The sequence below is a fragment of the Ceratotherium simum genome, chromosome 29, assembly GCF_057802395.1.
Source record: "Ceratotherium simum simum isolate JZ-2026a chromosome 29, ASM5780239v1, whole genome shotgun sequence".
NCBI lineage: Eukaryota > Metazoa > Chordata > Mammalia > Perissodactyla > Rhinocerotidae > Ceratotherium > Ceratotherium simum.
The window spans coordinates 6,149,477-6,163,807 of NC_141928.1; the positions used below are offsets into that span (position 1 = coordinate 6,149,477).

Below are 14,331 nucleotides of genomic sequence, written 5' to 3' on the forward strand. Positions count from 1 at the left end.
GGACAGGAAGAGCCATGGGAGGTTGGTGGGCCCCCTCAGGCACCCACTCCCCCAGTGCCAAGGCCCTGCTGTCTGCTGGCAGAGGGCCCGGGAAAGGGGAGGAGTTCCAGGAGGAAATGCCAGGGAATCCTGGGCAGAGGCCTGCAGGAGGCTTGGCCACAGGGGGATTCCCCAGGAGGACAGACTGGAATGGCAGCCAGGCCTCCACACCCAGCAGGTGGCAGGTGGGGCCACAGGACGGCAGGGACGGTTTGGGAAGTGTCAATAAGTCAAAGGCCAAACCCAGGCGAGCAGGATCACACACAGAGGAGCATCTGAACCCCTCCGGCCCCCCAGGCCCTTGAGGCCCAGCTCTCTGGCAGGCCGCCATTTGAAAGGGGCACCGGGCCCAGGGCAGGGGATTCCTTCAGCGAGTCTGGCCCAGTCCCAGGATCCTGAGAATGAAGTATTCCATGAAGCCAGTGATACCCCTGCAGGGGTGTGCCATGCCCCTGGCCAGCCCAGCAGGCTGCACCATGGTCCCAGGAGTCCTGGGCCTCAGGTTCCTCTGCTGAGAACTCCCTAGGATCTTGTGTTTCTTGGCCTGCCTGGTCCCTCAGTTGTGCAGTTGCTGGGTGTGTGTGGCGGGTGACAGCTGGGGAGGCTGCAGTGGGACACAGGGCAGCTCTGGGACTGGGGGCTCTGGCTCTTGTTGAACCCCACCCCCCCGTGGGCTGGCCCCCTCAGCCTCCCAAGTACCAACCCTGCCTGGGTCCCCACTTTCAAGAGCAGGAGTGAGGACGTTAGCGTCACGAGGGATCTGATATAACTCTTCCAGCATCCAGAGGGGGTACAGCACAGAGCTGGCACTCCATAAGTGGGTGTGGACTGACTGATACGTGTGTGCATGCACACAGATGGGCTTGTATGCATATGTGCATCACACACACAGGCATGTGTCTGCAACGTGTACATGTGCACGTGTATGTGTCACTGGCATTGGGGTGTGCATGTTTATGAGTGCATGGTGGCAGTGCACACTGATGGGGGTGTGCACACAGTGGCTGCCTGGGTGAACCATGTATGTGCACTCACGCCTGCTGGTCCGGAGGTGGATATGGGCATGGACTTGGAAGGGTGGGTGAGTATTCACTCAGGAGGGGACGCAGCAGCAGGCTCTGGGGGTGTGCCTGCATGGGTGCACCTGGGGGTGTGTGCATGCCCCAGGCCGGGACACAGCAGGGGTCTGGGCAGCCCTCACTGCCAGCTGGCACAGCTCTCGGGCAGGCTGTGAAGGATGGCCTCCAAGTTCTGCTTGTCGGCGCGGATCTCAGCAAGGTTGCTCTCGAAGCTCTGGATTTGCAGCTCCTGCTGCTCGGACTCCTGCTCTAGCAGCCTCAGTTTCCCCTGCAGGGTCCCCGGCGGGCCCAGCTGCAGCCTCAGGCGCTCCAGTGCCCGCTGGGTCTCGTTCAGGGCCCGGGCTGGGGCTTGATGGGTGTCCAGCGACCCTGCAGAAGGGCACAGACAGCCTCAGTGTGGGTCAGCTCCCCTGCAGGGCCCAGGAGCCTGTTCAGCCCCCATCCCCGAGACCCTTCCCAGCCCAAATCTTTCAGAATTCCGACTGCCTGCCATCTACAAGGGAAAGTGAGGGACCAAGAGGGCAGTGGGTGAGGCAGGTGAGAGCCTGGTCTGGGCACCCCACTGGGCTCATGTGCAGATGCTGGAACTTTCCTCCTGGGTGGCACTGGGCAACGGTTAATCTTTGTCGTTGGTATTACTATTATTGTGAAAAGAGAAGGCTTCGGGTGAGTCTGAGCGCCAGCTTCCTCATCTATAAAGCAGTGTGTGTGCACGAGGTCCCCATGAGGCCTGCTGGCTCCCACACGCCGCATCGGTCCACCAAGAGCACACATATTCACAGACACCACTTGTGCTGGGATGTGGAAGGAGGTGGGGCTAAAAGGGTTTCTGGCTTCAGATTGAGGACTGAGAAGGCGGACAGGACAGGAAGAGCTGCAGGCCTGGGTATGGGGCAGCGGGAGTCTAGTCCTGGCCCTGCACAGATTAGCTCTATTTCTTGGGGTTGAGAACTTCCTGAGCACCCCCAAGTGTGAAACAACAGGGTGGGGCAGGTGCTCATATCGAACTTGGTGATGGTGATGATGGCATGGAATCCACAGGCTGCCTCCCCAACTTGGCCTTGTCATCAGGGGGATGTTCAATAGGAAGACAGGGCTCAGCCACTGGGGTGAGTGGGGGTGGGGATGGGAAGTAAATCCTGAATGGCTTCTAATCCCACAGTCTCCCTCTGGGCCCCAGGGCTCCTCACGGCCCTGAATTTCCTGGGCAGTGAAGGCTGAGCTGGAGCTGGGGCAGGGAGAGGCAGAGGGGAGCTGAGCCCCGCTGCCTCGGCAGGTCCCGCTCTCAGCAAAGACCTCGAGAGGCCCCACCGTCCACAGTGAAGTCCAAGCAGCCTGGCCTTTGAGGAGATTCGGAATCGAGTTACAGCCTCCACTCTACCTGCCCAGCTGGGGCTCCCAGGTGGGGAGGTAGGGCCAGGCGTGTGTTGCTCACTCTTGCCTCCCCAGTTCAAGCACAGTGCCAGCATGAATGAATGAATGACAATGACAACAGCCAGAGCGGTTTACTCTTGTGGAGCATTTGTTCTGTGCCCAGTGCTCCGAGTCCTCGGCATCGGGTACAGACTAGTGGTTACGAGCGGGCACTCTGAATCAGTTAGACCAAGTGTGAACCACAGCTCCCTCCCTGCCTGGCTGTGGGACCCTGGGCACATCTCTTAAACTCTCTGTGCCTCAGTTTCTTTGTCTGCAAAATGGCAAGAGAGTAAGTGTCCTTGCCTCAAAAGCTTAGCGTGAGAATTCTATCAGATCACGTGTATGAATAGCTTAGCATGGGCCTGGCCTCCAGACCAGATGCAGAACATGATGAGTCTTCCCTTCTTCTTAAGAATGAAAACTGAAAATGCATGCTGTTAGGTGGATGAACCTTGAAGCCATTACACTAAGTGAAAGAAGCCAGTCACAAAAGGACAAATACTCTATGATTCCTCTTATATGAGGGGCCTGGAGTACCAAATTCACAGAGACAGAAAGGAGAATGGTGGTTCCCAGAGGCTGAGGGTGGGGAATTTCCTATTCCCCACCCATGTTTAATGGGTACAGAGTTTCAGTCTGGGATTATTTAAAACATTCTGGAAATGTGATGGTTGCACAACAATATGAATGTACTTAATGCTACCAAACTGTACATTAAAAATGGTTAAAATGGCAAATTTTATGTATATTTTACCACAGTTTTAAAAAACGCATGTTGTTCATTTTAGCACAGCTGCTCTGGTACTGTCCCCCCCTTCCCTGCCTGAGGCCTCCATGCCTTATGGGTGCTGCCCCTTCATCTGAAACATTTCCTGGCTAAGGCTCATCTTGAATTCCACCTCCTCCCTCAGAACCACCATTCACTGATTCTCACCACATAACTAGTGTCACAGGGCGGCAAGCCCTTTCTGAATTACCCCACTGGTACTCCCACTTTACAGATGGGGGAACTGAGGCTCAGAGAGCTGGGGTGATTTTCCCAAGGTCTCATAGCCAAGGAAGGGAATGCCAGACTTGAGTCTTGGTCCATCTGATTCCAAACCAGCACCTGATCCTCGACGCCGCACTTGCTCCTGTGATTCTCTCTGATACTCTCTCTCTGATATTCTCTCTCTGATATTCTCTCTCCTGAACCGCTGAGGGCTGGGCTGCTCTTCTGGTGCCTACAGGCGTCCCGTACGGGGTCTCCCTCCCCCCCAGACTAGAGGCCGCTGGAGACACAAAGTGAACTCACTTCTGGACACCAACCCTGCCCCGCACAGGGGCCTGGAGCAATTACAAATTGACCACAAGGCTGGGGATGGGGGAGGCCGCGCAGATGAGGGCAAGGAGGAAATTTCCCCAGGACTGGTCCTCACAGGGAGATCCCAGAGAAGCCCCAGAGACCCAGGGGGTCGAGGCCCAGCCTCGGGGTCCCGTTACCCAGCCTGTCAAGCAGCTCCGACAAGGCCTGGATGTCCTTCTCCAGGGAGATGCGCGATTCCCGGATCTGTAGCTCCATCTTGCTCAGCCCGGCACCCACCTTGGGGCGAGGGAGGGAGGAAAAGCTTGAGTGGCTCCCCGCTGCCGCCCAGGGCCAGGAGGAAATGGGGTGGGGGCCTCGGCACACGTACCGGCTCAGCTCCCTCCAGCTCCTGTCTGCGTGCCCCCAAGGCTAGCACCTGGCGGGAGGCCTGTCGCAGCGTCACCTGGGTCTGGCTGGACAGCCGGCCAGCACGGCGGTATTCCTGCTTCACCTCCCTCAGCAAGGTCTTGGTGAGCTGCGGGGTGGGCAGCCGCCACAGGGAGAAGAGGGTGAGTGGAGAGAGTCCTTTTAGAGGTAAAGAGCACTTACGGCAGTAATGCCAAGCAGTCACTTTGTGCACCAGATCATTCATTCATTCATTCGACAAACATGTATTGGGTACTGGTTAGGTGCAACAAAGCCACGAGAGCTGGGAAGACGCACATTGATTAGAATTTAGCCCCAATTAAAAAAGAAAAGCCTAGAGGTTTAGGAAGTAAGGCCAAGCAGACCCAGGTGTTAGTCCTGGTCATGTGATTTAAGTTACTGAACCAGGCTGGGCCTCAGGGTCCTCGCCACTCCCATGGGGACAGCAATGACATCTACTTCTTGAGGAATCCACAGGGTCACCCACGTGAAGCTCCAGAGCTCAGAGCCCGGGACCCGCTGAGCCCTCAGTAAGTGCTGAGTATTCAGCACTGCACACAGGGCAGGGGCGGGTCTGCAGGGGCAGCGTCTACCCTGCAGAAGGGCAGCTCTTATGTGACAGTCCTCCCACAGGCCCAGAAGGCAGGGACGCCGCTGTCTTCACATCCGTGGCCCTAACCTTGGCACCGTCCTTGGCCAACAGCTCGGCTTCCCTGCCCTTCTTCTTGGCGCTGGAGGAGACAGACGCCGCGTTTCCCAGCATCCTCTCCGCCTGCTTGGTTTTCTTTCTCGAGTCTGCAAGAATCTTGTCCCGGACGATGCCTGCCTTCCTCATCAGCGCGGCCTGGTCCTCCGGCAGAGGAAACCGCGGCTTCATTCCTGCAAACCCGGCGGAGGCCGTGTCAGGAGGGCGCGGCTCAAGCATCGAGAGCCTGCCAGGCGGTCACTGCCAGATGCCTGACCAGCCCCAGACCCTCAGACAACGTGAGTGGAGGTTCGAGATGTGTGAGATCCGTGTGTAACCGTCTTGGGCTTAGCCAAGGAGGAAGAAAAAAGAGTGAGACACACTGCTCAGTGAATTTAAAGATTCATATTATATTATGATAATAATTATTAAAGTCACAAATTACATGGTGGTCAATGCCTGGGCCAGTGGGGGGGATGGGGAGCCGCAGTACAGTACGTGGCAAAATCCATTCAGCTCTTTATTTCTAGGTACCACTTATTTCTAAAAAGGCTCTGAGGCAGCTTATAGTGACAGATAAAACAATTCGACCATTAAAATGAAAAACCAAGAGCCATATGTAACTAGGGGATTGAGGAAGGCAAGAGGAAGAGTGAAAAGTACCAGAAAATTAGGATAAGGACATCGTAGGTACCAAATGCTCTATTTACCTCTGAGCTTCCTAGCAGCCGAGACAAAAAGGGAAATACTACAATTCACATAGGTTTTATTATCTAATAAGAAGTAGTTTTCCTCTTTAAAGAAGAGAGAGACACTTCTTCCTTTCCTTTCAGATAAAATTCTAAGTCAAATTTTAAAAAGAATCAAGCCTTCTAATCTTTGGGGGCAACAACATAATTGTTCTATGAAGATAATCCAGAAATTAGATCTCCTCTACTTCTTGTACACAAAATTGGTGTTTCTTAACGTGTACTCTATGGAGTCCTAATTCTACAGAGTGTTAATAAATATCAGGGGAAATGTCAATTAAGTTTAAATAAAGTGAACCAGGTTTCTTTATTGCAGGGCTTCTCAGGGCCTTTAATCTTCTAAGGTGTGCACTGTAAGGCCTCAGAAGTGCTATAGCTGTGACATTTCCTAACCTTATTTGAACACAAACCCTCTCTTGGCAGAGTGCATCACAGGCTAGGGGACCCCGGGCAACATCCTGGGGAAGGCTGCTCCGCATTTCATTCAGCGAATTTTCCTTTCATTCTGAATACCAACTGAACACAGGCCAACTGGCGGTAAGAGAGGGTGTCTCTGAAAAGGGGTGAGAACAGGGAAAAGAGCCTGGGGCTAGAGGATTGAGGTGAGTCCTCGTGTGGATTATGGCACAGCAACAGGGAGGCAACTCTCCGTCCAGGACCGCAAGAACTTTCTCATTCTCAGAACTACCCAACAATGAGAAGGTAACACAGTGAGGTAGTGAGCATGCCATCCCTGGAGGTAGGCAAGCTGAGGGTGGATGAGCACCCCGCCTGGTGAGAGGGTGGCAGTAGATGACTTTAAGACCCCCTTATAATTCTAATGCTCTAGAATCCTAATATGCCATCATTCTATATCATGGAATTTATGTTTTCCTAAACACAAATCAGAGACAAGCACACACAGCCACACCTTCCCCATTGGAAGTCCCCTAACCAATAGGTGACCAGGACTTCAGACCACAGGAACCTGGAGAACAGGAGCACTGATTGCTCACTCTCTGCCCCAGAGGGTTTGGGTCCACGGCTGGAGCTACCTCTCTCACAGGCAGCGGGCAGGGCTGGGAGGGAAGCCACAGACCCTACCAAGACGACGGCAGAGCCTGGCTTCTGGCCTCGGACCCCAAGAGGCACGTGTTCTTGCCTTATCCAGCTCGTCGGAACACAGCCACAAATAAAGGGCTGGGGGCTTCTCTCCGAAGCAAAGAGGACACCCCAGAAGCCCATACGCAGGGGGACACCGAGGTGAAGAATCGTAATACAGCTGGTTTCTAGTCAGCTCAGCTCTGACCCAGGGACAGGCACCACTTCCTCGGTCCACCCATCTGTAAAAGGGGAGCTCTTACCCTCATTTTCCTAAAGCTCAAAACAGACCCGGACTGGCATCAACCCACACCCTCCTAAAGAGAAGCTCCGTGTCCCTTCTCGTAGGCTCAGCTGAACACTGAGACAGATGAGGCAGACCACGGCTGCCATATTTGTACAGGTAACTGGATGCCCAGCCAGAGGAGACTAGACCAGGTGCACAGTCCGTGGCATCAGACTCTCCCCATCTGGTCGTGAGGGGCTCTGCATGGGTCTGATGATGGACGGCCACAGGGGAGAGTACCCGGTGAGTGGTATGTGAACGGGAGAGGCCACAGCCACGGGAGAGGGCCTGACTGGAGGGAAAGGGCTGCCTGGCTTATGCCCACATGCCTGGACTCCTGTCCCCTGCAGCCAAGCTGCCCTGGCAGAGGCGAGAGCCTGGGTGGCTGTCACAGGCATTTGGGCATCGACGAGCCTGGGGCTCAGCAGGGCACGCATACCTTCCAGGTCAGCCAGGAGGGTCCTAGCTCCCATGACAGTCACTGTGGCAGCCTGGACGGATGAGGAAGCCCGGGTCAGGGCGGCTCTGGCCTCCTGGTGCAGCTGGAGAGAGGGGAAGAGAGAGAGGCTGGGCAGTCGGCCCCACAGGTGGGAGCGCTGGAGGGATGGAAAGAACCACTTCTGGTCTTCTCTCCCGCAACCCCTGACCCCAGATCACCCTGGGGCAGCCCCGACCTCCTCCAGGCGCCCGCCTCAAAGGGCAAGAGCCCACCTGCGTGAGGGGCTCCGCCTTGCGCAGCACGGCCTGGGCGGTGGCCTGGAGGGCCCGGGCAGCCTCGGTGACCATGCGCTCTCTCGATGCGACTGTCGCTTCCAGAGCCTGCCCCTTCAGGTCCAGGTCCCCGGCCCGGGACTTCGGAGGCTGCGGGGAGATGGAGGGCTTAGGCAGCGCCTGGCAGGACTGTCAGAGGGGCAGAGCCTCACTGGGTGAGAGGCGCCAGGGGCAGGGACAGGGATGGTCGGGCTGCAGGTGGACCCGGGCAGCAGAGTGGCCAGGGCGAGAGCCGCCAGCCTGGGGACTGTCTCTCGGGGCTCGGATTCCAGCCCCACCAATCTCTGGGAGCTCGGTCTTGGGCAACTCGGCTAACCTCCCTGACCTGCATTCCTTCCCAGGTCCACAGTCCCTGTGCTGAAACCTCGGGCCGGATGTACTTCCACGTTCAGAATTTTCCAGACTTCAGAGAAGCAGTATGGTGCAGGTACTGTACATTATCTGACACCTTCGGGGGACCTGGGGCAGCACTCAAGGCCACACACGATACTACCTGCATATTATACACCCAGGGGGAAAAGCAAAGACCCTGGAGAAGCAGCCTGGGGCATCAGTCCCCATCAGGTTTTGCCCCAAATGCATTTGCATAAGCTTAGTTTTGTTTTGTTTTGTTTTTTGCTAAGGAAGATTCGCCCTGAGCTAACATCTGTGCCAATCTTCCTCTATTTTGTATGTGGGACGCCGCCCCAGCACGGCCACCGTGGAGCGGTATAGGTCCACACCCGGGAACCGAACCCACGCTGCCGAAGTGGAGCACACCGAACTTCACCACTAGGCCACCAGGCTGGCCCTGGTCTTTTTTTTTTTAATTCAGTTTCTGAGTTTTGGGATTTCAGGATTACTGCAAAGACACGATGGAGCTGATTTATCTGGAGGTGATGGGCGCAGGGCGGCAGGCACAGAGGGGACGAGGGCCGACAAGCAGTGAGGCCACCTTGTGCCTTCCTCACGAATCCACCCCCCAAACCCCCCATGGACGCAGCCCTATAATAACCTAATGGGCGAGCTCCACCCGACAGAGGAAGTAACCGAGGCACAGGGAGGGAAAGACCCAGGCCAAGGCCACAGCTGGAGCTCCAGAGCTGGGATCCCACGTCTGTCTGGTGCCACTGCTGATGCCACCACGCTGGAGAAGAGACCCCGCCCTCAATATTATTATTATAATCAACAACAAAGATTGGCTGAGCTCTAACTCTGCCAGGCAGGCGCTCTGCCATTCCCTGGAGGTGGGTTATCTCGTTTTCATCAACCGTTATACAGTTGAAAACAAGCCACGTCATCTGCCTCTGCCCGGGCTGCACTGGTCTCCCAGCTGCCACACTCTCCCCCACCCCCGCCCCGCGCAGAGCTCCGAGGACGGCCGCGCTGACCAGTGCCGCAGGGAGAGCCAGCGAGGCCGGGCGCAGGGCTGCGTCTGTGCCGACTTGCTGCACGGCGGCCAGTACCCTCTCAGCTTCGGGCAGCACCTCTGCCACAGCCGTGCCCAGCTCCTTCTGGGCCGCCTGCACCTCCTGGTACCTGAGAGGAGACAGAGGCGGGATGGCCCTCGGAGCAGGGCACAGAGCCATCCTTCCGAATCACTGTCCCAGCCCCCAGCTGGAGCCCCCGAGTTTTGACGGCCTCCCCCAACTTCCTGGGCAGAGCCGCCCTCTGTGGGGTCAGGACCCAGCAGCTGGCCGCCACTCCGCAGCTGTGACATGAATGCAAAGGCAGTAGAGGGACCACATTCTTGTTTCTTCATTCGCTCAGTCCAATCATGCTTTTCTGAAAGGGCTGGCGCTTGGTTTCCACTCAAGAATCACACGTTTTGCAAATATTTGGCTCCTCTGGATGAATCATGAAGAGGAAATGCCTGGTGTTGGGGAAAGGCCAGTGGCCCAGACTCAGTCTTGGCTTAGCTGTGCCCTTGGGTGACCTTGGGCTTGTTGTTCTACAGGGAAATGGAGACCCCTGGGCTGCACGATGGCTCTGGGCCCTTAAGCCCCAAGGTGCTACAATCAACCAACTAGAGCAGCTTTCCTGTGCTGTCTAGCTGTCCACACCCGCCCCACCCAGCTTCCCCCACCACAGGCCAGGCGGGGGTAGAGACCCTCCCCCGGCTCTCTCCTATCCCTTACCCCTTCTCAGAGAGCCAGCGCCCCACCCCTGAGAGTGGGCCATGTCACTTCACCCCATCCATGCTGACTGGCTCAGGGCTGGCCACCTGATCCGAACTGGGCCAAAGTCTCTCATTTAGGAAGTCAACTTGGGGTTCAGTAAGGTGTTGGTGGGTCTCCATTGACCCTTTGACCAAGAGGGATATAAGGGGGTCACCCAGAGCAGAGAAGCAGAGGCCAAGAAGGCAGCTGGTGCCCCAGTGGTGCTGCCCGGGAACCTGGGATGAGGCTGGGGGACGCTGCAGGGGGACAGGCAGATGCTGCCCTGAGCCCCGCTTGTTCAGGTTCTCGTCCCTTCTCTCAAGAGGCTTAGCTGCACCCCCAGGCAGGAGTGGGTTCCTGTAACTCACCACCAAGCGGGCCCAAGACCCCAGACATCTCACCCCGCTCCAAAGACCGTCAGGACTCAGGGGAAGGAAGCGGGTTCTGGAACCAGCAGCCTCTGGTCGGGCTCCTTTGGCTCCAGGAGGCCAACCTGAGCTCCTACCCACACCTGGGAGGTCTCACCTGTCCTCCAGCTCCTGCTGGGCCTCCAGGGCCTCTCTGCCCTCCAGCAGACTCCAGAGAAGCACATAACTGGTGTTGGAGGCAAGCAGGGCCCTCCGAGCAGTGGCCTCGATCTTGGCAGCGGTGGCCCTGTGGCTGCACAAAAATACCCACCCAACCATCACCAAGAGCTCACACAGCAAGAGACCTGGGCCCAAAGCCACTGTGTGGTCTCCCACCGTCCCAAATAGAGAACAGCCATAGGGCCAGGCTCTCTGCCTAACACACAGTGAAGACTGATGGAAAGGGGACCGATGGCCCTGTTCCTGCGATATACAGTTTATGCCTGTTGTTCTGGCATAATGATTAATAGGGCCTCTTATCACAGATAAAATCCCAGTTTGGACAATAAATTATATGGTGACCCTAATAAAGACAGCACAGAAGAGAAACAGTTAAGACCACCTGGGTATGAATCTTGGCTTTATCACTTCCAAGCTGTGTATCCTTAAGAAAATCATTTAACTTCTCTGAATCTGTTTTCTCATCTGTAAAATGGGTCTAAAGCCCCTGGCGTATAGGTAAAGAGGAAAATCGCTGCAGATCCTGTGTTTTTAGGATCATAAGCTGCTTCTTAAAGGCAGTGGATAAAACAACCCAAAAGTCTATCAACGGATGAACGGATAAACAAAATGTGGCATATCCATACAATGGAATATTATTTGGTCGTAAAAAGGAATGAAGTACTGATACGTGCTGTCACGTGGATGAACCTTGAAGACATTACGCTAAGTGAAAGAAGCCAGACACAAAAGACCACATAGTGTATGATCCCATTTAGATGAAATGTCCAGAACAGGCAAATCTATAGAGACAGAAAGTAGGTTGAGGGTTGCCAGGGGCTGGGGAGGAGGAAGAGAAATGGGGAGTGATGCCTAATGGGTACAAGGTTTGTTTTTGGGATGACGAAATGTTCTAAAACTGACTGTGAAGACAGTGAATATAGTGAAACTATATTCACTATATTCAACTCCGTGAATACAGTGAAAACCGCTGAATTGTACACTGTAAATGGGTGCCTTGCATGGTACGTGAACTATATCTCAATAAAGCTATTATAAAAAAGCCAGTGGCTGCTCTCAGATGCCTTCAGTTGACCAAGCTCTGCAGCCCCCCACCCCCAGCAGCTCTGGGCTCATGCTGCCCTTCACACCTCTCCTTCCCATGGTGGTGACATTCTTCCCCTATCAGGCAGCTCTTGTACTCATCTGATTCCAGCTCCTGGGGTGGGGATACCTGTAGGGCTGACCCTGGAAGCCCCAGGAGAAGGGTGGGCTCCCTTCATGATGGTGTGGGCAGGACCTCACCACGCTCCCGGGGACTGGGGGCTCACCTCCTGGCGAGGGCACGGGCCTCTGTGGCCAGGTGGCTCCAGTTGGTGGGCTGGCCAGGCCCTTCTTGAGGGACCACCTTTACAGAAAAGAGGGAAAGAGGAGAAAACTGATTGCCCATCCCCAAAGGGCTAGGGCCCCATCTAGCTAAATTATTGGGCAGAGCTGGACAGGGCCAGTTATTTTATAAATGCTCAGAGCTAACCACAAAGTCAGCATCCAGTGAGCGGAATCCCCAAATGTGGAAATAACAGTCATGATGCCTACCACTTGCTGGGCAGTCACTGTCCAGCATGCCTTGTTCTTTGCAAATGTTATCTCACTGAATCAGCAGAGGAGGCACGGTGTGACCCCCATTTTGCCAATGAGGAAACTGAGTGTCCCAGAGGAGGAAGGGGCATGCCTAAGGTCTCCAGGTCAACAGCACTGAGCCCAGGCTCAGCGGCGGGAAGGGGGTCCCTGGGGTACCAGAGACGCAAGGACGGTGGCTGCGTGCAGAATCTCCTCTTCCGAGGTCTCCAGCGCTGCCTCTAGGTCTGCCAGCTGGATGCAGGTCTTCTCAGCCCCAGCCTGGGCACAGTGTACATTCCTGCTCAGCACCCGCAGCTGCTCCCGGGCAGCCTTCACAGCAACCTCAAGGCCTGTCACCCGCTCCACAAAGGCCCCTGCAGAAAGCCCGCAGTCCAGGGGGTCACAGAGTGAAAAGATTTCACACTAAAGCTCCCACCCTCAGCGGTCCCCATTGGTGCCCTCCACTTTTCCTGGGCACAAGTGAACTCCATCACCAGGCCTGAGCTCCAAAGGAAGAGCTTCCCCTTTCTACCATCCAAAGGCTGAGGCCCAGAGAGGGCAAATCATGACCCACGGTCCTACACACAGGAAGTCAGCCACAGATGACAGACTGGAAGGAACCCAGGCCTTCCAGAGCCACGACAAGCAATTCCCGAATCTGAGACAGCAGTAACACTCCGCCTCAAGCCAGCTCTGTAATTCTCAGCGTGGCTCATTATGGGTGCTTTAACAGGCAGCATCCGATAGCTCTCTATTTCAATAACTAGTCTTGCTAACAGGTGCTCAGCTCACCTATGTCTGGCTGCTAAAGGCTGCTCATAAACATGAAATTTCACAAAATTATAAATTCGCTTTCAGTGATCCCTAAATTTCAGTGTTCCAGGGCCCAGTTCCACCTGGCTTTAGTCAAAGTGTTCTTTTTTCTTATTTACTCATTTATTTTCTATGCCGGGTATGTGACAGTGAGCCAAACGGCCAACAGTCAAGACAACAGGAACTTGACCTGTTCAGCACCTGGGACAGCACTGTGATGACTACTGGTTGAGTGAGTGAATAAATGAATGAACGTAGCCCCATCCTTCCTGAGCTCACAGGCTGGGTGGGCAGGGGCGTGGGTACAGATGCTACAGTCAGAGATGGATACTAATAAAGTTACAAAGTACAACTGGGCCAGGAACACTGGAGGAGGGGTCCATGGGGCAACTGGACTCCATCCTGGAAGAAGCCCACCTCATCAGCGAGGCCAGCAGGCTCTCCCAGCAAGCGGGTTCTCCTGGGGCCGAGCCTGGAGCCCTCAAAGCTGAGACCAGACTGAAGGGCTCCAAAGGGGGCATCGGACCAGCCAGCCCTCCCCTTGCCTCCCGGTCTCCTGCTGCACCTTGCAGCAGGTGGTGGCTCTGGTAGACATCCCCCCGTGGAGCCTCTCCCTGTAGAATGTCCAGTGGTCCCCAGGGTATGCCACAGTCAGACCCCTGCAGCCACCCCTCCATCAGGGTCAGCGTGGTCTTCAGCTTGGCAACCTGGAGGGGACAGAGATGGAAGGGTGTGTGAGGCTGGCAGCCTGGAAGCTGTGCCAGGACACCTCCCCCTGGCGTCTGCCTGGCCTGCCATCCCCAAGGGTACCCTTCTCCAAATCCTACCCTGGACCTCAAAGCTAAAGACACATCACACCTCTGAGAACCAGCCCTGCCCAACCCTCCGTCATAGCTGTCCCTTCCCTCTCACAGCCACGGCACCTGCCGGCATTCAGCCAACCACACCCCTGTCCTACGGAGGGAGGGAGGGAAGGGGGAAGAAGCCCCAGGAGGATCTGTCTGTCCTGTTCGCTGTCTTTCCAGGACTTGGCACAGAGCAGGCGCGCCCTGGAGACCTGCTGACTGCGTGAGTGTGCTGTGCAGCGTCTCCTCTCATCATATTGTTCTTTCCATCACGTGAACAGCAACTGCATTTATACAGCACTTGCCACGAGCAACCTCCAGCCCCGCACCAGCTCATGTTCACCTTGTAACCACCCTAAGGGGCAGGGGCCACGGGTCCCAAGCCTTCTCCTGGATTCCAAAGTCCAAAATACCACAAGGCTTTCCATTCCTTGTTTGATGGCAAACTCAGGTTCAAAAAACCCTGAGTTCATTTGGAAGCAAAACTGTTTGGAACAAGGCTACTTGTGGTCTTTATTTACCCCGCAGTGTGA

General features: G+C 55.6%; 1 protein-coding gene across 2 annotated transcripts in view; it reads right to left on the reverse strand.

Annotated features, from left to right (window-relative positions):
• Positions 1-707: 707 nt before the first annotated feature.
• LAMC3 (laminin subunit gamma 3) overlaps positions 708-14,331 on the reverse strand; it is a 59,626-nt gene continuing 46,002 nt past the window's right edge. The window contains exons 18-28 of one of the 2 annotated variants that reach the window (XM_087418912.1): positions 13,519-13,660; positions 12,318-12,514; positions 11,852-11,928; positions 10,480-10,614; positions 9,187-9,334; positions 7,757-7,906; positions 7,485-7,587; positions 4,925-5,124; positions 4,208-4,354; positions 4,017-4,116; positions 708-1,487 (exon numbers count right to left, since the gene is read on the reverse strand). In XM_087418912.1, the coding sequence (XP_087275038.1) occupies positions 1,237-1,487; positions 4,017-4,116; positions 4,208-4,354; positions 4,925-5,124; positions 7,485-7,587; positions 7,757-7,906; positions 9,187-9,334; positions 10,480-10,614; positions 11,852-11,928; positions 12,318-12,514; positions 13,519-13,660 (1,650 nt within the window). In that variant the 3' untranslated portion in view covers positions 708-1,236. Of the gene's footprint in view, positions 1,488-4,016; positions 4,117-4,207; positions 4,355-4,924; positions 5,125-7,484; positions 7,588-7,756; positions 7,907-9,186; positions 9,335-10,479; positions 10,615-11,851; positions 11,929-12,317; positions 12,515-13,479; positions 13,661-14,331 lie in introns of both variants that reach the window. The other variant, XM_087418913.1, reaches the window with a different exon arrangement.